General features: G+C 36.6%; 1 protein-coding gene across 2 annotated transcripts in view; it reads right to left on the bottom strand.

Annotated features, from left to right (window-relative positions):
* Positions 1 to 20,622, bottom strand: part of PIP4K2A (phosphatidylinositol-5-phosphate 4-kinase type 2 alpha) — a 108,011-nt gene that overhangs the window by 4,241 nt on the left and 83,148 nt on the right. For both annotated transcript variants that reach the window (XM_058825542.1, XM_058825547.1), the window contains exons 5-9: positions 17,238 to 17,384; positions 14,565 to 14,603; positions 4,986 to 5,099; positions 1,248 to 1,491; positions 43 to 146 (exon numbers count right to left, since the gene is read on the bottom strand). In XM_058825542.1, the coding sequence (XP_058681525.1) occupies positions 43 to 146; positions 1,248 to 1,491; positions 4,986 to 5,099; positions 14,565 to 14,603; positions 17,238 to 17,384 (648 nt within the window). The remainder of the gene's footprint in view (positions 1 to 42; positions 147 to 1,247; positions 1,492 to 4,985; positions 5,100 to 14,564; positions 14,604 to 17,237; positions 17,385 to 20,622) is intronic.

The following is a 20,622-nucleotide window of genomic DNA, read 5'->3' as shown; positions in this document are numbered from 1 at the left end:
AATATAAATGAGTAAGAGGAAGAAACCAACACAGATACTTACCCCATGCTTTACTGTCTTTGCAGCATGGGCAGCTTTCTTTTTTGCATCATAATGAGTAAGAATGTCAATAATGGCCATGAAGTACACCTCCTTCCTGGGAGCATCTGCCAACAGCAAACAGGGCAGTAAGAAGGACTTCCTAAACATCTTAACAACGAGTTCTAACAAAGGAGACTTGGTACAACTCAATCAGCAGCTAAGACAGGTCAATGTCAGTCATAATCAAGATGTGTAAAAAGCACAAGCTTAAGCTGTCCTTAATTCAGAGTTTAACTGAACTCATATATAATGCAAAATCCCCTAAAGGAGTGTAAAACAAAAAGCTAGCATACAGAAATAGAAATTATGGCTCAGTTAAGGTAACATGGATTTAATCTTTGTGGAAAAACTATGAAGTTTTATATGAAAGGTAATGCTTCTGTGTCAACAGAGAATTACAGAATAAACTAGGCTGGAAAAGGCCTTTGATATCATCAAGTCCAACCTATGACCTAACACAAGGCACTGAGTGCCATGTCCAATCTTTTTTTAAATGTGTCCAGGGATGGTGACTCCACCATGTCCCTGGGCAGACAATTCCAGTGCCCAATCACACTTTCAGTGAATAATTTTTTCCTGACATCTAACCTAAACTTCTCTTGGTGCAACTAAAGATCATATTTTCTTTATGAATCAAACCACTCTTTGTCAATGCTTATAAACAAAAAGAAAAGGTAACTTTCCTATATTGAACAGCCACAGGTACCCAGTTATACTTAATTTTACACACTAACATTAAACTCAGTTTTAAGCTTCTTACATACTCCTTATGAAGACTTTCTTAGTTGCAACACAGAAATTGGGTATGACTGCACAAATTTTCAAAAAGCAGCCAAAAAAAAGAAATATAACTTGGAACACTGCTTTTCTCATTCTTTTTACACTGTGTTTAACAGTGTTATCTGCCAGAAAAGACCAATTATAGTTACTAGACTTTCTGAAAGGGATGAAAACCCCATGAATTAAATGCTGAAGAACTGGTGAACCAGAACAGCTAAGCATTATGGAAATCTTCTTCTTTCTGCTACCACCAAAGAGCAAATTTCCTTTTCCACATAGTCAACCTGTTTTTCAGTTTATATTTGCCTTTACATGTTTGTGAAGACTTTAGAATTCTGATGCAAGGATCAAACCACCTTAACATAGAAATATTTCTTACTGCTTACTTTCATGGGATTTTATTCCATAAACATCAATAGCTGGATCAAACTCCCCTGGCGCCAAAGGCAGTGAGCTGTTCAGTGTATTTCCTGGACTGTCTGGAGGGGTTCCAATAGGGTGGGTCCCATCACTTTCACCTTCCTCTTCTCCATCATTCTCTTCACACTCTACTTCTTCCTGTTCAGCTCTTTCAACATCATGAATTCCAACCAGCAAGCTGTAGTCCATGAGTTTTAACTGAGCAAGGAACTAGAAAGTGATAATAAGCATTCTATCAATATTGCTGAAAAACATAAGCTCCACTTACAAAAAGGTGTCACCAATTGAGAATAACTTCTAAGACAATTCTGAGAGAGAGCAAAGGGAAGATTAAGTGATAAAGCTGGCAAAGAGATAAAGCTGGCTGATTTTACTAAAATTTATTAGCAGCACAGAAATTACCCGAAACTTATTCTGTAGCCCACTCTTCCAAAAGCCTCAGGGAAAACAAATCTGTGATTAGTGAAGACCAGTGTGCCTGCAAGCCAACAACTGTTACTCCAGACTCATGTTTCAGTTCAATTAGATTCATAGAATAGCCTGGGTTGGAAGTGACCCCCAATGACCATCAAGTGAACTCTTGGCCCTGCTGTACAGAAACATCCCCCAGAGTCACACCTTGTGCCTGAGAATATTGACCAAATGCTTGTTGAACTCTGTCAGGCTTGGTGCTGTGGCACCCCCCTCTCTGGCCTCCTTGGACAACTGCCTTGTGTTGTGGGTGTCCAAACCACACACAGCACTTGAGGTGGGGACTGCTCTGTCACTGCTCAGTGTCCAGAGCAGCCTCTGTGCTATCAGGTGTAGAGCATGCTATGATCTGATGCTGAACCCAACCTCTTAATCCCTTTTAAGTCTTATTAAAGAATCATAAAAAACGTTCAAATATTCTTGCAGTGGAAAGCCGTGAAGTTTCACACCCTGAAGACATGAAATAATGCTGTGTTCTCTTCACAGTGACAGGCTCATGATTCACATCATGAAAGCAAAACATGTATGTGAATGAAAGGGTGGTTTTGAATAAAGAATAAGGATGGGAGATTTTAGGAAACTGAAAGATAAATTCAAACAAAGAGTATGTACAAACAAAGAGTATGTACAAAGAGATATGTACAAACAAAGAGTAATTTTAGTTGAGGAGAACAGCATAAGGCAGAAAGAGGGGGATGGAAATAAGGAAAGTATAAAAGCAGAAAAATGGGGTAAACAGCTCAAGGGGGCAAAGGACAGGCAGCACAGAGCTGTGCTGCAGCTTAAAAGCAGCACTGTGATTTCAAGCTTGTGAAACCCATGCTTATGGTATGCAGAGAAAGTGGCTGAAAATAAAAATTGCTACAGTTTTTATAAACTCTAAGTGGTTACAAAAAGGAAGTCAGAGCAGACCAGGACAGAAGGCATTCGAGCTAGACTTTGGCACAGAGAGAGTGATAGGGACGAAAAGGTAAAATACTGGGCAATGAGAAACTCCAGTTTGTCAAAATCTGATTCTGAGGAAAGAGATGAGCTGGAGATAACTGTAAATTCAAGTGCTGGAAGAAATACTGTGAGATTGAGAGGAGGTTTTAAGAAGAAGAAGAAACTGATTTTTAAAGATTTCAGTATAATTTGTTTCAATATAATGAAACAATAGATTCTCACAAGACTGGAAGAGATCTAAGTTTGAAGAGATAACACACAACAATATACAATACAAACAAATGAGACTGGCCAAAGGCAATGGGGTGGAAGAACTCCAGGCATATTATTCACTACTTGATAAATACAGGGAAAAAAAATCTACTAATAATAATACAGAACAGTATGAAAGAGAATGGACTCTTGGGAAAAAAACAGTGAGTACAAATTAGAAGAGAATGGCTCTTGGAAAAAAATGTGCTGCTGCTAATAACAAAATGACTTAGGGAGATCAGCACAAGGAAAAGAAATCTGATTTTAAATGGAAAATAAATATGTAGTTTTGCTCAGGACACCTGCAATGGAATAAGGAGATGGGAAAACAGACAAGGGAACACCAAAACAGCAGTAATGACTTGTGTTTGAACATAGGAAGGGGACACAGGACTTGATTAGGAGAGAAATATTGAAACAAAGATTAATAAAAAACAAGAACAGATATAAAGCTATATAGCTGAGAATGGTATCCCATGATATGTTTAACTATAAATACTGTCTGATAAGATAATCATATACTAAGTTTTGTGCATTTCTTCTCATTGTAGTGAAATGTGAGCTTTTACACACTGGTTACAAAGTGTGTCTATCTGTTATCTAATAAGGGCAAAAAGAACCAACAAAAGAAAAGCAAGGTTAAAGAATAGCTTGCCATTGTCAAAATCAGGAGCCAGATCACTTCACACTAGTGGTTTACATGGATATTAAACATTTCTCTGTATAAACTTCAAACCCATAAAACCAACCTCTCAAGTCATAATCTGGAATCTGCCATTATATTCCCAGTCTGGTAAATGATATAGATCATACACAACCTACTTTTCAGGGTAAGAAAGTATCTTACACATTCCTTCCACACATTTAAGATATTATCTACAACCTACTTGCTGTAAAAGCAGTAGTCAGCAACAGCAGTACATGTTAAAAGAGCACAAAATTTTAACCCAAATAAACTTATCTCTAGAGCTGTGAAATCAGTGGAGCACAGTATTTTAAATATAAAATAAACACACATTGATATTTCACAAAGTATTTATGTTTTCATCATCCTCACCACCATAAATTTCCCATTGTTACTATGACGGGAAATTATATTTCCTCAGAAGCAAATTATTAGGTAAATTCTAAAGTAACAGTATTTTGTTTTGTACAACTAATGAGATAAAATCTGAAGAATTTGGAAAGTCAATTCACAGAGCTCTTTTGATATAAATAGCTGAAAGTCTTATTAAGTCACAGACACATTTTGCTACCAAGTCTTTTCCAAATCTGTCTTTTTACTTGAAAACAGATTTTAATTTTTGAGTATAAAGCTGCAAAATACTGTGTTTAGGAAAAATATTTTAAATTATGCAAACTAATGGCAAGTTGTGTGAACAAGTTAGTCTGATATTTATTATTTGAACAAAATCAGTGAAAATGTTTCAATAAATTCATACATTAACACTTTTCTTTCAAGTATTTACTATATTCAGCCAAGTAAAATACAAATTTATATGAAAGACTACATTAGGGTAATGAGAATCCAATTACTGTATTTAGATTATCGAAGCACTCTACTGTTGTGATACTTAGAATTATTTAAAACTGGATTACTAACATGAAACAAAAAGGGCATGCACAGCTGTGAGCAGGGCAGATGCCCCTCCTCTGTTATGGACTACAGCTCACATTTGGCCTTAGCTCTGGTGGAGCTCCACCTGTAAAATACAACTAACAATACTCACCTCTCTCTCAGGGGCATTGGGAAGCACTAGGCTTGTAAAGCATTAAGTACTAAGCAGTACCAGCGTTTTAACATCACATCATCAAGGCAGGAACTATGGCAACCAGCTATGGCAGCAAGCCATTTATCACATCAGCAAAGCAGTGATCAACTCCTGAAAGTTTAAATTGTGTTTCATTTAAAACAGTCAGTTTTTACAGTTTTATAAACAAGAGCTTTTATTAATGAATTACAGGTATGATTTCCTGGGATATCCATAATTTGCCACACATTTTAATTACATGTAACTGAACAGGCACATTCTTACCTCAACATCCTTTTTGAGTTTCTCAAGGAACATCTTTTTGTTATTCTCATCAATATGAATCTTTTGGCCATCATTAATAAAATCATTGTCTTTGAACGTCGGCAGCTCTTTGGCCTGAAACAAACCAAAATTCCTGTATGAGCACAATTATAAAGAGGAGTGCAGTGAAGCTGCTGGCCCGGTGCCTCCATGGCACACAGCTCTCCATAACTGCACCTACAGAGCTCTTTGCTCACCTTACCCCTCCTGGAACGGCCTAGAAGGAATGTGTTACCTGGGCAGCAAATGCAGCCAGGAAAAAAGCTCCACTCAATACCACATTTACACCAAACACTGATTTGCATCCAGCTTCTTCCAAGATGTCATTTGTCAAAGGAACGGGCAGTAAGTGAAGTTAAAACAATCCCTCATAACAAAGGGCCTGCATCAGGTCTTACAGAGGAAATCAGACAGGATTGCATTTTGCACAACCACTGTGAATATTCACAAGTGCCTAATACCAAATAATCATTGGAAAGCATCAAATGAATATTGAATTACGAAATTCTGCTTAAAAGCAGCAAATGCCAGAGAAGACCACTGCCTCTTCAACATGTAATTAATAATCCTGATGTTGGAGCAACTTGATTACCTTCATCTTCAACTCCCTCATGAAGTGATTAGCAACACCTCAAACAGGCTCTGTTTTTAATGGACAGTGACTGGAAGTCTACTCAGAAAGCCCCAGCAAACTGACAAACAAAAGAGCAGTTCCTTCAGGACATTTGGTCAAGCAAGCTAGAAGTAATACTTACTCCTGCAATCAGAGCTTTTAAAAAATTGGCCCATTAAGAGCAATGAACAGCCTTTCTCCCTGCCCCACCTTTAACCAATAGTATGGAAGAACAGGTTTCCTTTACAAGGAAAATGTTACAGAACAACCGGTGCTGCAATTCCTGTGAACTGTCAATGGTCAAGAACTAGCGAGTACCCTGAATAAAACAATTTCCCCTTAATCTGAAAGTCCTTCTCCTAGGAATAAAAGGCAGCTAACAGCCTGCAGGAATGTCCTCCATAAGTTTAACTAGTCAGACATTGCTTATAATCTTACTGGAGATGGTATTTTTCATGAAGTTTATTTTCTTCCTATGAAACAGCAAGGAAAAGAACCTGAGAGCTTCTTTCCTCTACTCCCAACAGGTATATCTTGGAAAGCACAGCATTAAAATGTGAGCACCACAGCAGACTCTGGGAGGTCCTTATAGATCTTCACAATGGCTAAAAGTTTTTTTTGCTGTTGGGCTGCGTGCACTGAGGTGGCCAAAATATTCAGTTCCCCAGCTGTCCAAATTAATTTTTTTGACCTAGAATTTGTGAATTGCTTGAGATCCCACAATGCTACTTTTGTTTAGAAAAATGATCCTTTTCTTCCAATAACTGCTCAAAACCACTTGAGAAATTAGTAACATTGTAACAGTTACAAATCCATTATTAAATTCATAGCATCCCGATATCTATGAAGTTTGAAAAAAAAAAAAAGGTCCTAGTCTGGCTGAACTGAATTATTATTGTCTTGCATTTAGAACACTCTGATACATTAAAATACCCTCTAATAGTGATCCTCTATTTATATTTAAAAAAAACCCAACAAAGCAAACACCTAAGCTGCTGAGATGGAGCTAGAACCATTCATCTGTCCCAGAGTCATTCAGCAGTTCTCTCCTGCTTTACTCAAAAACAGTGCTGGACGCTTTCTGAAGCTCACAATGAATTGTTTACCACAACTGTTTACCACAATATGACTGCACAGTGCACCATGATGTTCTTTCTGGCCTACTCAGTAAGAGGTTTAGGACAAAAAGGAGCAGGGGTAACATCAGATAAGCATTCCAGGCTAACAGCTGTAGAGACTACCATACTCAATTGAGCAGAGTGTCCCATGGACAGGGCTAATTGCACAGAGTCAGGACTGTGGATCCAGGGATGTTGCCAACACTGGAGGATGGAATCCAGCGCGTGGGATGCTTAAGAATGGAGAGGAGATTTGGATGAAATAATTTAAGATGAAGCAATAATGAAAAGAATGCAGGAAACCAAGCTTCCTTTATTTTTAGCGCAAAATCGCTTTAAAAAATCCCCCAGATTATTTTTCCACCTAGTATATCCAAGTTATTGATTAAATTAGGCAGAGGTTAAAGTGAAACAAACCCATTAACACAGAACCCCCCCCTGCTAGTGCTGTAGTGCTGTTTAAAGCTAGAGGGTGAGCACAGAGGGAGGATGTGCTGTGGTTAAGATGCTGAGATGCTTGTTTGCCTCCAGGCTGTGCCGCAGGCTGCCCGCAGAGCACAGCACAGCCACACCGCGGGGCTGCCAGGGGAAGCTGCCTCGCCACTGAGGACAGTCCTGTGGTGGCAAAAATAAACTCAAATTACAAGCAGCGTCTTCTTTGGAAGATGCTAAGGCTGGTAAGCCAGTTGTGCAAGTGCCATACTTCACTTTAACCTTGTCTCTAACCTATTTTTAATAGAAGTGAACTAGTAAAGCTGATCTGCTGCAGTTCTTGCCTGCCAAGACCCAAGGGGCACTCCCAAGGACGTTCTGGGCAGTGAGTCAGCACTCCCAAAAAGCCAGACTTCACTGCCATGGATGCAGGTTCCCCCAGACCACGATCATCCCTCTGACAATATTTATCTGAGATAATCTTTATTCACCCAAATACCCATAAAGACTTGGCAAGTGTAGAACCATGCAAGTTAAAAGGCAGTTCTGAAGCAAGTGAAGAAGAAGGACAAAGTAAAAGCAGTGGATCCCATCTAAGCAAATGAAACTAAAAAGCCCTGTGTCAGTGGTTGCCCTCACTACATTATTGGCATGATGCCTCCCAGCCTATTCTCTTCCCTCTTTCTAGGTGCTACTAGACAAACCCCTTTTTCTGGTGTACTAGGCAATATTATTCTCCTTATTTATTTGAAACTGAATAGTCCCAGGATACTGGTGAAGTCCCACATATTACTAATGACAGACACTGGTAGAAGTGCTTCTAGTAGCACTTTAAATGAAATTTGTCTTAAAATTGATTTGTGAATTTAAGAACCAAAGCCTATGAAATATTCAACTAGGAGGGGCTCTTGTAGTTATGCTGAATTAATAACACATTCGTTCATGCTGAAAAATCCCACTATGTAATTTCTTACATGCTGAAATAAACACAAATAGAATCACATTGTGGCAGTTTAGAGTATTATCTGAATTGAAAAAAATTGAGGTTTTGCTTTAATGAAACAATTGATATGGTTAATTTTTTATGATGTCTCAAATATTTCCAATGAAGCAAAATCCTTGTTGGAAAATGATTCTCCTAGAATGTAATTCATTATAATGAACATATTACTGTCATTAAAGAACTAAATATTTTAAGAGCTGCACAGGAGATGAGCATCTAACTACTTCCACTAAATTAATAATAGATTTTCTTTCTGAACCACCTCCACTGTTTTTAATCTCCTACTTAAAGATGCAAGAAAGGCACAAGAGATTTTACAAATATAAAATATCTATTAAAAAAGCATGTTATCAGCACACTTCAGGTTTGCATTCCAAAGTTTGCCATGGTCACAGAGAATTTTAATGGCAGGAAGATTTCACTGCCTTTGAAAGGCTGAAAAAATCAATAAAGATTTCTTAGTAACTAAGATGACAGAATGTGCAAAGCCTCATTCAAAATAAAAGTATAGTGTAAGAGCTGATACTGTTTTGAGTTTAAAAAAAAACCTTGAAATGTAAGAACCAGGTGAAGTTTTATTTCTATGAACATGGTAACAGTTTTTATTTATTTCTTAGGACATCTCAATTCAGCATTCTATCCTAATGAGTTGAAATGAATATTAGCAGTTTTGTTTCCCCCAAAGAGATTTTGCATACCTCATGACAACAAAAATAATGGTCACAGCTAACATTAATGCTGGCAATTTTGGAAGCAGCTTGATAAAACAGCTGTAGGTCAGGTAAGTTTCCAAATAAGTGATTGAAAAAGGAAAAAAGACTAATTGTCCTCATGATTTGGCAGCAATTTCTTATCTAACAAAGACAAGATTTAGATTTTAGGAGAAATGTTGCATAGCAGCCTTATTTTTTCCTCTGGAACTAGCCACAAGTCACATTATTCATGCAGCTAATCATGGAAAAATTTGGCTTACAACTTATAACTTTTGAAAATTATGTAAAACATCTGCCAAGAGTGAAGGTCCACACCCTGGGCTTTTTTAACAGCAAATTACCCACATACACCTTCGTTTTTAAAGTACTGGGCTCACCAGCAGATATGGAAGGCAGTGTTTGGGAAAAAAAGGCTATACTACTAAATATAGTTTGTAATAATTTGGAACAGGTGATTTTGAATTGAATCAAAACTCTGGAGTCACTAGATCTACAAGAGGGAAGAATAACTTCCTTTAGAATTACTCAGTTTCTTGCCTCCAATAGTTCTGTGAGCTGGATCCCAACTTTTGTTGTACAAATTGCCTTGCCCTAGACAGGGGCTCCCATATGAAGTGTCTGCAGCTCAACTTACAAGTCTGTAAAAGGCAGTGGAAATACAGCTGTAACCCCAAAACAGTGTTTGAGGGTAAACACTGGAATGACTTTAGCCAGTACAACAAGCATTTTCTGGAGAAAAAAAAGAATTGTGCAGGATGCTGTAGAAGGGTTAAGTACTCAAGCATGTACCAAAATAGAAACTGTCTTTTCAATGCTCAAGGAAATGCATCCAGAATTATCCCTAGCATTAATGTCTTCCTGCTGCAAAATGAACATGTAACATATAAAATGCAACACAAAATTCCCCTGTTATTTTTTTAAATTCTTTTAACATATGGAAAGCAGACTTCTAAACAAAAATGAAACAAAACACTCCCACCCCTCAAAACCATACAAGGGGAAACTAGTGATTTATTTTGAAAAACTGTAATGGGGTTGGTGTCACAATAAGGCTAAATGCTGAAATCAAAACCCTGAATGTCTCTCCCTATCTTTGGAGTATGATGTTTTGAAAAGTATAATATCTGTACATTGCAATGTTTAGATTTATTTCACAGATAAGTGTCAGACACTTCACAAGTCTCTTGTGTGAGATCAGCACAAAAAGTGGACTGAAATCACTAATTAAAGTACAAAAATGTTCTGAAATTAGTAATTCTAAAACAGCAGGAAAAAACAGGTCAGATGTTGGAATGATCTCCCTTAAATAATGTTTTACATAGTGACACGAAAAGTAAAAAAACCTGAGTGAAGACTGAATGATCTTGTTCCTAACTTCCTCTACTAAAGCCCCTCTTCCTTAGGTTATACTTTCCTCTCAGAAATCAGTTAATTACTATATGCTGTAATATATAAAGTTAAACACAAAGTTAACATCCAGTGATAACTTCCAATCTAATTATCACAGCTATGTACTTTGCATACAATTTAATTTAGATGTAACATAGCTATCAACTATGGCAATCTTTTTCTCAAAAGAAACTTGAATAGAAAATCCTTTATTTAATTGTATTGACTATAATTTTACTGCACTTATGAATGGTGATTTATGAAACAGCACATACTACAGAGGTGGCAATGCAACCAGTTTTAGATTGATTTAAAAACACATGATAATCTCTGAAATTGCTTGAGAAAGATGAAATGTGGTGGGCACCAGTTCAGTTAGGATTTATTTTTCTTCTTCAAATTTCTTTCTGAACTGCTCACTCAGAAGCAAGAGCTTAGATTCTTTTATCAGTGCAAGTAGACTCAGCTGTTACTGCTAATTTGATCTTGTACTGCAAGTATGGCATAATTGTGAGCAGCTAGACTGCCTGGGGAGTTCTGCATTATCCTCATTTCACTTGAGAGGGCAAAATTGTCCCAAGAATGAATAGAAAATGTCCACTGTTAAAATAATAAAAATTTTAAAAAGAGTAGTAAAGCCCTAAAGGTCAAAAGGAGCAGCTGTCAGAATTTGACAACTGTTGAAACATCCTGTTCTTTTAAAATCCAAGGCATCTGTACCTGTATGTTATGATACATGTTGCCAAGAAAGTGATGTCTTTATTATTAAAAGTATCATTTGTAACACAAATGAAAAGCATTGTGTGTTAAGGTGAAATTTAAGGGATTGGTGCTTGTTTCTGCACTGATTATCACAAAACATTGAAATGACAGTTTTGGAACTGCTCATCCATATGTTAGGATATTAAACAGCTGATGACAGTCAAACAGAAGGTAAACTGCAAACAGGATGGAAAAGTACCACTCTCAATCAGGCAACTTTTCATCCTAAAAAACTGATTTAAAACATGTTTGAATAGTAATATCTCTTTTACACTACTAAGCTAATGAAGAATTATACTATTTTCTCTGATTTCTTATCCATTAAATCTTTTTGCATAATGTCTCTTCTTTATTAATTGAGTAAATAACTTTTAGTTTGATAGGAAGAAGATTCAAGTACAGAAATTTCACCAAATTTGCCTTTACAAAGTAATTTATTTACAGTCTGCATTAGAATGTGACTGAAAGACTTGCTCTTCTGTTTTCTGTCTTTTGCAGCTTTAAGAGAAGTAAATATATCATGCTTAATATTCTGAAAACCATTTGATTACTTGAATGTTGTAATTTGAAACTTGATATGAATGACTTAAAAGCCCATTTAAAAACCAGACATTGACAGACAATTTAGCCATACATTTTAGTACCAAAAGCTTCCTTTATTACTCTCACATGTGAATAGCCATACAGTTACAATAACTAATTATACTGCCACTAATTGAAATTTATTAATAGTAATGTCATTTCAAGATAAAAATAATAAATTGATTATTTAGCTTGCATCTGGCTAAAAATTAGCTAATAATTTACTACACAGCTCAGGTTTTCAGATTGTCTGGTTTTGTTTAATCCCTATGGGCAATTTGTTCTATGATAGGAGATACCAAAATCTCTTTGGGGAATTTGTTAAAACACCTTCCCTCCTTCCCTTCTTGTCAAACCTTTCTAGTTGTTTTCAAATCTTAAGATTGATTTGAGATTTTCACAGATGACAAGAAAAAGTTTGAAACACTGACATCTATTTAAGAAAAAAATGGAAGTAAAAAACCATGCTACAGGGCTCCACTTGCCACTCAGGAATAATGGATCATCTACATATTCAGGTCAACAGAGTCCTCAGGCCCTGGAATCAGTGGCACATGTGCAGAGATACCTCTCATGACAGCAGCTTTTTGGCACTGCTCAGAGTTTCAGAACCAAACTTCCCTTGTCTATTCATATAAATATACAACACCCTTTTTATCTAAACCTAAAAGCTGTGTGTTAGATTTGAGTACTCTAAGTGAGTAAATCTGTTGTCATGCCTACTGCAGGAGATTCAGATCATAGTGATGACAAACCTTCTGAACATCTCCAATGCACAGGGAAAATGTATCCTGGCCCTTTCAAATCAAACAGCAGACTCCAGAACTTAAACAAAACCCATGAAATAAACAAAATACTAATTCTCCCTTGTTTGAATCCCTAAGAGTCTCAAAGTCTAAAATGATGTTCCCTCTATGAATGTAGAAGGCTACCCAATAATTTCCTTTCTTAGCAATCTTTTTTTCTGAATGCAAGCTTGTCACTTCCATGCTGCATTGCACTGGCTTTGAGGGGAATGCTGAGTGACAGAAAGCTGCTTCCAAAGTCTCAGACTGTGTGCTGACAACATCCATAGCCTTTGTGCAGCTCCATCCCCAAGAAATCACACCATTAAAATAGCGCAATAAGAATTAGGGGGATAAGGCTTTTATACATTATTTTCAGAGAAGTATTCACAATCAAAGGAAAAGTTCTAGATGTGAAGTTGATAAGAATTTTTGTTATCTGCCTCATGGAAGTTATGATTTCACATTAGATTTACAGCATAATTGTTTTATGCGGTTATATAAAACAACACACATTTGTTTCATTTTATCTATAGCAAATTCTATAGTAATTCTGCCATGAACTTACAAAGGAGCAAAATTAAGGCACTGTTTCTTTAAGGTTCTCACTCAATGTATTAACTACAATATACATGTACTATTATTAATCTATCTATTATTATGAGCCATATTCCAGAGATTGCTCAAAACTACTTTGCTAAACATCTGAATAGTATCAGATCCTGTATAGTGACCACACATAATATTTTTAAATTTTTATGTTACTAGTCCAAGCATTTATGTTGCAACCTGAAGCAGTCCAATCCAAATAATTTGTCGTCATCCTTTCTATCAGATTATTTTAATAATACAGCAGAGGTTTTCAGTGACATGAGGTATTGTTTCTAAGACACTGAAGGGTTACTTCCTGCACATTTAAAACACTACAGTTGCCACTAAACAAGAACAAAAACAGATGACAAAAGAAAGAAAAGAGAGCATTCAAGATATGATCTCGAGGGCCTGGTACAGCAGAAGAGAGCTATTGCTGGCAATGGTAACTGCAGCTCACAGGTGGGGCTGTGGTACTGCCTAATGCTCAGAAGAATTTTAAGTGTTCCATCATGCCTTAGGAAAGGTGAAAAAACCTGCACAGAGTTTTTCATGCAGTGAGAACTGACAGCTACTGCACGTCCCTTACTCCTTTAGTGCAGCTGTGTGAACTGTAGAAGCCTCAGAGAGGCAGGTATGGCAAAACTACTGCTTAGGAGAAAAACAAATGATCTGAATGAAATTTGGGAACAACAGAAAATGAAGTCTCTTAAGAGAACTATTGAATGAGCTCATGCTAATTCAGGAGGAATGTGCTTGAACAAATTAGGAAAACAAGGGCCATGGGTTGTTAGAGCTTGCCCAAATTTGAAATCTAAAACGTCTCAGATGATGGAGACTATGTTACACTTCCAATTATCTGTAGAATCTCCAGAGAAACCTCTCCTAAAATGCCATCTGGCTATTTTGCTAAAACCACAAAGAAAAACTGAGAACATTAAATTTTCCAAAAGAACTGAAGTTGGAGGTGAAGAAAAATAAAGCAATCTATTTCTGTTTAGAGCAAAGTTTCAGCCCAGAATTTGAGGGAGACTGTCTCTCATTACAGCTACATGTACATCTAAGTCTTCAGTCACTTGCTTATTTGTATGAGCTTTACATACCCAAGGGTTCTTATAATTCAAGGTTTGGTTCATCCTTGCACTCAGTTTAGAAGGGGTGTCCCATCACATAATTCCATTACTTCCATTACTTGAGTATTCATAAATCTCAATATTAAATAGGAAGAGAAAGAAGATGAAGAAGGAGAGAAGGGAACATAGTTCAGATGTTTTCCTAGCACAAGGCAGGCCCTGAAGAAACTAAGAGAAGACAAAAGGAAAAGGAGGAGGTAGAGGATTGGTTCACTTACCTCTGAAATTACAACACCTTTGCAAACCAATATTCAAAGGTCTGCAGGAAATAGAGGACAGATAAGGGAGGGATAAGGTAGAACTCAAGAGGGAAGAATATGGCAGAAAAAAAGGAAAGGATCAGAACAGCACTGGTTATGTTTGTTCTGACTCTGGCTAGAAGGTTAATTAATTGAAAAAGAAACAGAAATGCACCATACCTTTTCTTTGTCACTGGCTTCTCGAGCCACAGTAGAGCCCTGAAACAGAAAAAATGGATCTAAAAATGTGCATATGTCAGAAACTAATTTGAAAATGTTATAACAGGTCAAAAAGAGGATGAACTGTATCCTTTTGAACTTGAGAAATGATTTAAAGAAAGGTGATATGGTAGGTAGAATGTCCAGGACTGCTGAACTGCTGCAATTATATGAAGAAGATGAGAGAAGAAAGATGGATTAAATCCTAAAATGCTCTACTTCTATTGTCCTCCTAATTCTTGGAGCTTTTCCTCATCTCTCATCCTCATTTTGAGTGTACCATGCTGGAAGTTCAGTTTGCTTGGCAGACTTCTCATCTTTTTTTTTGGTGCCAATTTAGCTGTATGGGTATGGACTAGCCTATTCAGTCTAACTGTCTGAACATTTGTAACACACATTTGAAAAGGATGTCACACAATATAAACACAAAAAGTATTTAAAAGATCATAAAGTACAAACAAGAAACAAAGCATCTCACAGCAACATGGAGTAAAAAGAGAAGAGACCAACTGTGCATTCACAGGACTTACAGTGTTTGCCAAAGACATTTTGGATTTTCTTTTTAAATTTAGTTTTTTGATTAAAACTAGTGAGCAATATGGTGCTTTCTGAATGACCTGGAGCTGACAAAAAAGAAGACTGTATATGTTTCCTTAAAAATTTCTTGGAGCAAGACCACACTTTTAAATGCCCAGCACGTGTTTATCACGTAACAGCACTGCAAGAAATAACTACAAATATGGTAACTGGGCATTGAAGGATGGGTAAATTAACTCTGCTGTTTGTTAAAGGGTGAGCATTGGGTAAAGAAGTGCTGGAGTGGAGTCCTAATACCTTAAAGAATGTGAGGATCCCCAACCACACCCTTTTATAGCATGTTTTATTCTGTTTATAGAAAGAAACTTAGAAAACTCAGAAGTGATGGAGAGAAAAGATATATGGGCCAGATTATGTATGGCCCTGAAGCAAGGACTTCATTGAATTATTCTTAACTGATAATAAAGCCTGGTAAAAGCCTAACATTTCACTTTACTCAGGAGAAATCTTTTATATTGCATTCTGTGCTCCAACAGATTATTAGGCCAGAAAAAAGATCAAGTGAAAACCAAACTGAAGGAAAAGGAAAAAAGAGTCACAATAGAAAAAATTAGGGAGGATGTCAAATTTGACATTTGGTAAAAAAATTACATTGAAATAATTTTAACAAAATGCATCCATGGCCAAAAACCCCTTGAAATCCTATGTTAATTTGTGGTCTTTTTTCCTTGTATCTACAGAGGTAAGACTCCTGCTACAAAGTGAGTTCTAAACTGGTGTCAAAAATATTAATGTACAAAAAAGGACTCTGAATCTACAACTGCAGATGACATAGCAAAGAATATAAAGAAAAAGTAATTTATAATAAATTCAGTGTCACTATAAATCTGTTCAGTGAAGGAGTTTGTTTTGAGGAATATGATATTGATGTTAAATTTGAATTGCATGAGAAGTTAAAGCAATGCTGTCCAGCTGGACAAACTGAACAGACTACAGAAGCATTCACAGAGGTAAATAACATAAAGAGCTGTTGACACCAGTGTTAAGAACATAGTGTATATAATTATTTTTTCTTTCTGTTGTGCTTTCATGCCCTTTTTAATGCATCTGTACATTATGATGCTCTAAGTCACAGTTCTCTCAAATTAAAAAAAACAAACTTTCTCTGCTAACAACTGCTGCCAATATTACTGAACATCAGAAAGTAAATTGTTGACAATCTGGAAATCGGTTCTTATAAATCAAGTTCAGTCAACTATCTAAGCAATGCTAAGGAGACTTGACAGTAGGAAAGGATGGTCCATCACACAGCATTACAAATCTCCTAATACAGAATGATAAATGAACATCTTAAAGCAAGCCTGCAGATGCACTTAGTGGTTCAGCACATAGAAATTAAACATATTAGAAAGAAGTAGGTTTCTAAGGGGATACTTTGCAGAGGAAATTAAAATACCATCCCTTGGGTAGAAAGACTAAGACTGCATTTTGGGTATTCGTTGTAAGCCCTGTATACTAGCTACTGTCAAAATTACAATGATAGGTAAAACTTCTGAAACAAAACTAAAACAGATCTTATGATAAAAGCAGATGTTTTGGTTTTGCAAAGACTCTTCTCCTTTTCACTTGAGGTTTTTTTTTTAAATATTGGATAAATTATTAAGCTTTGGCCATAGTGGTGTACTTTGTTAGCAGCATTTATTGAAATGATGCTATTTAATTGTTTTATAAATGCCCTCTGCAGAATCAACTGTGGCTTTCCATAATGTTGATAAAAACCTGTAAGAAGCAGAATTATTATTGTACTAGTGTGAAGAGTTTTACCTCTAACTACTAGCAACATTTAGCAAACATACCTGGCTAAATTGCTGCACTTAAAAATGCACAAAACAGATAAATTTCTATAATGTCTATAAAAACACCCTTTAGTTTTGCTAAACCTAGGTGTAGAATGAAATAAGTTACGCAGGCTCTTGCATGACACAATTTTAAATTAATTAAAATTCTGAGCAATATTCAAGCATCAGCATAATCTAACATTTATAGTAGAGATTTTCAGCTACTCTGTCAGTTATTTAATCAGCAGTTATTTCTCACCTTTAAATCATATTTTCTATAAACAGATAAACGATGGCTGAACACATTCCTTGTAACAACCATATATACTTCAACTCCATCCACAGTAAGCCGGTACATGCCCAAAAACTGGGGAAGAAGTGTATTCCCATGACACTCCACAATAAACTGCAGAATGAAAAGAAAACAGAAATTAGGATTGACATATATCACATAAATATATATTTAGATTTTAGATATAAAATACTAAGAAACAAATTTTTTTTTCGTAATATTTGTGTGGCGACAAACTTTCAAAAAATTATGCAAAAGCAAACCCCATCATGAGGAAGTTATTCTGCTTTGAGGCCAGTGTTTAAAACTTAAATCATAAACTACTGAACTTATAACTCTTGACTTCCCCAGACAGTCTCCTAGAAAGAGGAGACTCCATTAGACAGACCTTTTAACCTTTATGTTAACACAAAAAGCAAACCTAAGCAGACAGCATATATTTGGTAGTTATGTCAAAACCCAAATATTTTTTGAACATCACACTGCTGTAAACCCATACTGTGTTGTCCCAGATCATATTTAAATTGTATGTGTCTTCATTCTCAGTATTTGCTTATGATGAACACTCATGGTGCTGTCACCAGCAAGGGGTATTATTTATTATCACCAACTTTCTGTCAGTTCCTATGTGGTGGTTGCATTTTGGGGTCAATAGAGGACGTGCAAATTCCCTGTATTTATGAATCCTTATATTTCCTTAAGGCCACAATACTCCATTACAAATGGGCTATTAACCTTGAAAAAATTTGCCACCTGCAACCTGCCTTTTTTAATCTAATCATTTGCCTTACAAGTAATTGTTCTATTAGAAAGACCACTGGAGGAAGCAGTAAAAGCAGACACACACTGATGATGAGAACTATTGAAGGATGAATTTTTATTCCCAGAATAAAAATGCCCATACTATATTAATCCTACTCAGAAACATTCACTTATATATTTTGTGGAACCAAGGAAAAGTTAAGCCACAATGATACAAACCAGAAAGGACTTGCCAGCTTTCCTCTTTCTGTTAGTACCAAGTCTCAAACAGGAACTTGGAGAAAATGTAAAAACCCAAGGCCCACATAGGAAACATGAAATCTAACCAACAGCCAGCTTTTAAACATTAATTGCATTCTGAAGCTGCTGTTCCTTTATGCCAAAGTGACCCACTTATTAGAAACACAGATTTTAGAAGAATTTAAAACAAGCCAACTGAATAAGCAATTTCATTTGTTTAACAAAGGCAGGTAGTATTTGGTAACAAATACTGTAACAAAGCTCTTGAAACCCCTGAGATTTTGCAATTTTAGGCTCCTCTGCTAATTTTAATGAATTATTCTCACTAACTTTATACTGGAATCTGCACATATCACAGACCTTTTAACTGGCAAAATAAAGACTGACTTAAGAATCCTGAAAACAATCCTGTCCACCAAGAAACAAAGGAAATGAATGACAAATATAGAAATTGTTGACTGTCAGTTGAACCCAATTTTGACTGACTGACAAACCCTGTTAAATCTTGCTGGCACATTTTGGGCTGTAACTCTGCTTTCTGCCTGCCCTGGAGCTGTACTGGAGGTTCAAACCCTAAAGCACAGAACACAGTCACCAATGTAGTTGTGCCACTTCACAGCAAAGCACTTTTAAGCTCCAGCTGCCTATGAATAGGCAAATTATCTTAATGTGCTGCAGAGACTCAATGAATACAAATAAGAAACTTAGGAAAGGAGTATGATTGTATGCCTCAAAACATAAATAGAAGTTTGGCAATAAAAGGCCACAAAAGCAAGGTCAGTCATGAGCAGTGCACAAAGATTGATCAGTTTGCACCTGAGAAGATTTCTGTATTTAAAAAACACTGAAGTTTTAAGTTGAAATTCTCAGTTTGGAGGATTTTCAGCGTCATAGGGCTGTTAACAACATCACAAAACAGTTATAACACATTACAGGATACACAACCTATTTTGACCATCCTTTCTGTTGAAGATCCAATCACAAAAGTACTAATCCATACTAGCAAAAATATATTGATTATTTTTTAACAAATGTTAAGTACTTGGCATATATTCTAAAAGTAAATACTTTTTAAAGCTTTCTATAAAGTAAGAAGGGTTGTTCCTATAAAACATTTATTAACTGACTTCTACTTTAAGATGATTATGTTCTACAAGATGAAAATGAATCTAGCTTCCAACAAGAATTTAGTGTCACAGAACTTCTAGCTACTCAACTCTTTAACAGACCCAGCCACTCCTAATCTTATGGCTTTTAATTACAGAATTTGAATTAAAATAAATACCATTGTTCCAGTTTTCCATATGGGCATCTGAGATGCAGAACCTCTACCTGAGATAATACAGAGAGTTTGTGCCATGTGAAGGAATGCCAGCTAGGCATCTTGAGCAACAGACTAGTAACCCTGTGCCCTTCCTCTCAGCTGTGACAGCCACAGTACTGACACTTAAAACTGTCTCTTCAACCCTAGCTACTGCTAACACTACAATTTTAACCTTTCTGGTCCCAATTGTACCCATCTGTAAAATGGCAGTGCCATTACCAGAGCATGAGCACCATGCCCACTGTAACATCACACAATAAATTACTTGGTTAGCAGTATACAGCCCCCTCCCAAACTGCTCTGTACTACGTAACAAGGACAAAAAGGCCACTAGTGAGAGTTGCTGCAGTCCTGTTTGTAAGTTAGGGCTTGCCCTTTGCCAGCACTGTTGTTTCATTATCTTAGTGTGCAAACAAAGACATCTGAAAGGGCAGTGTTACCAGCATGGAACACAAGACATGAGAAGCTCTGCTAGTATTGCTCCCCTTGATAAAGAGGGACATGGCCATGCCCTTTCAGACTTCTAAGAGACCCTCTCAAAGCAGGCCAGGTACTGCACAGTTGTTTCCTATCTGCTGCTGACTGGACACTCATGCCATTGCAATTGAAAGAAAATCCTCTAAAATTGTTTCAGTGTTTCCTATGACAGTATTTCTTATCCTGATGGGGAGACAAAAGAAAGAGGGAGGAATGCCACTTGCTTTCAGTATCTACAAGGTTGGTCTAGAACTTCCTACCTTTGCAACTATCAATCCCCCATATCTGCATCACAGAGGAGGCAAAACGTGTCATCTGTTTGGGTGGGAGTCCAGCAGGACTTGCACTGGTGACTGTGGTTGGCAGATTTTCAATTTGTCCATCTTGATATAAAGGAAGTAGCAATTTAGTCACCTCAAGGTGCTTTTTAGGAATGATTTCCTGAAGTTTCCCACTCACAGCTGGAAAAAAAGTGAGCCTAGAAAATAAGCCAGTACATGCTTAACAGGACTGCTAAATTTCAGTGAAAGAAAAAGACCTTCACTCCTT

Source organism: Ammospiza caudacuta, chromosome 1 (genome assembly GCF_027887145.1).
Source record: "Ammospiza caudacuta isolate bAmmCau1 chromosome 1, bAmmCau1.pri, whole genome shotgun sequence".
Lineage (NCBI taxonomy): Eukaryota > Metazoa > Chordata > Aves > Passeriformes > Passerellidae > Ammospiza > Ammospiza caudacuta.
This window is presented reverse-complemented; position numbering and strand designations above follow the sequence as displayed.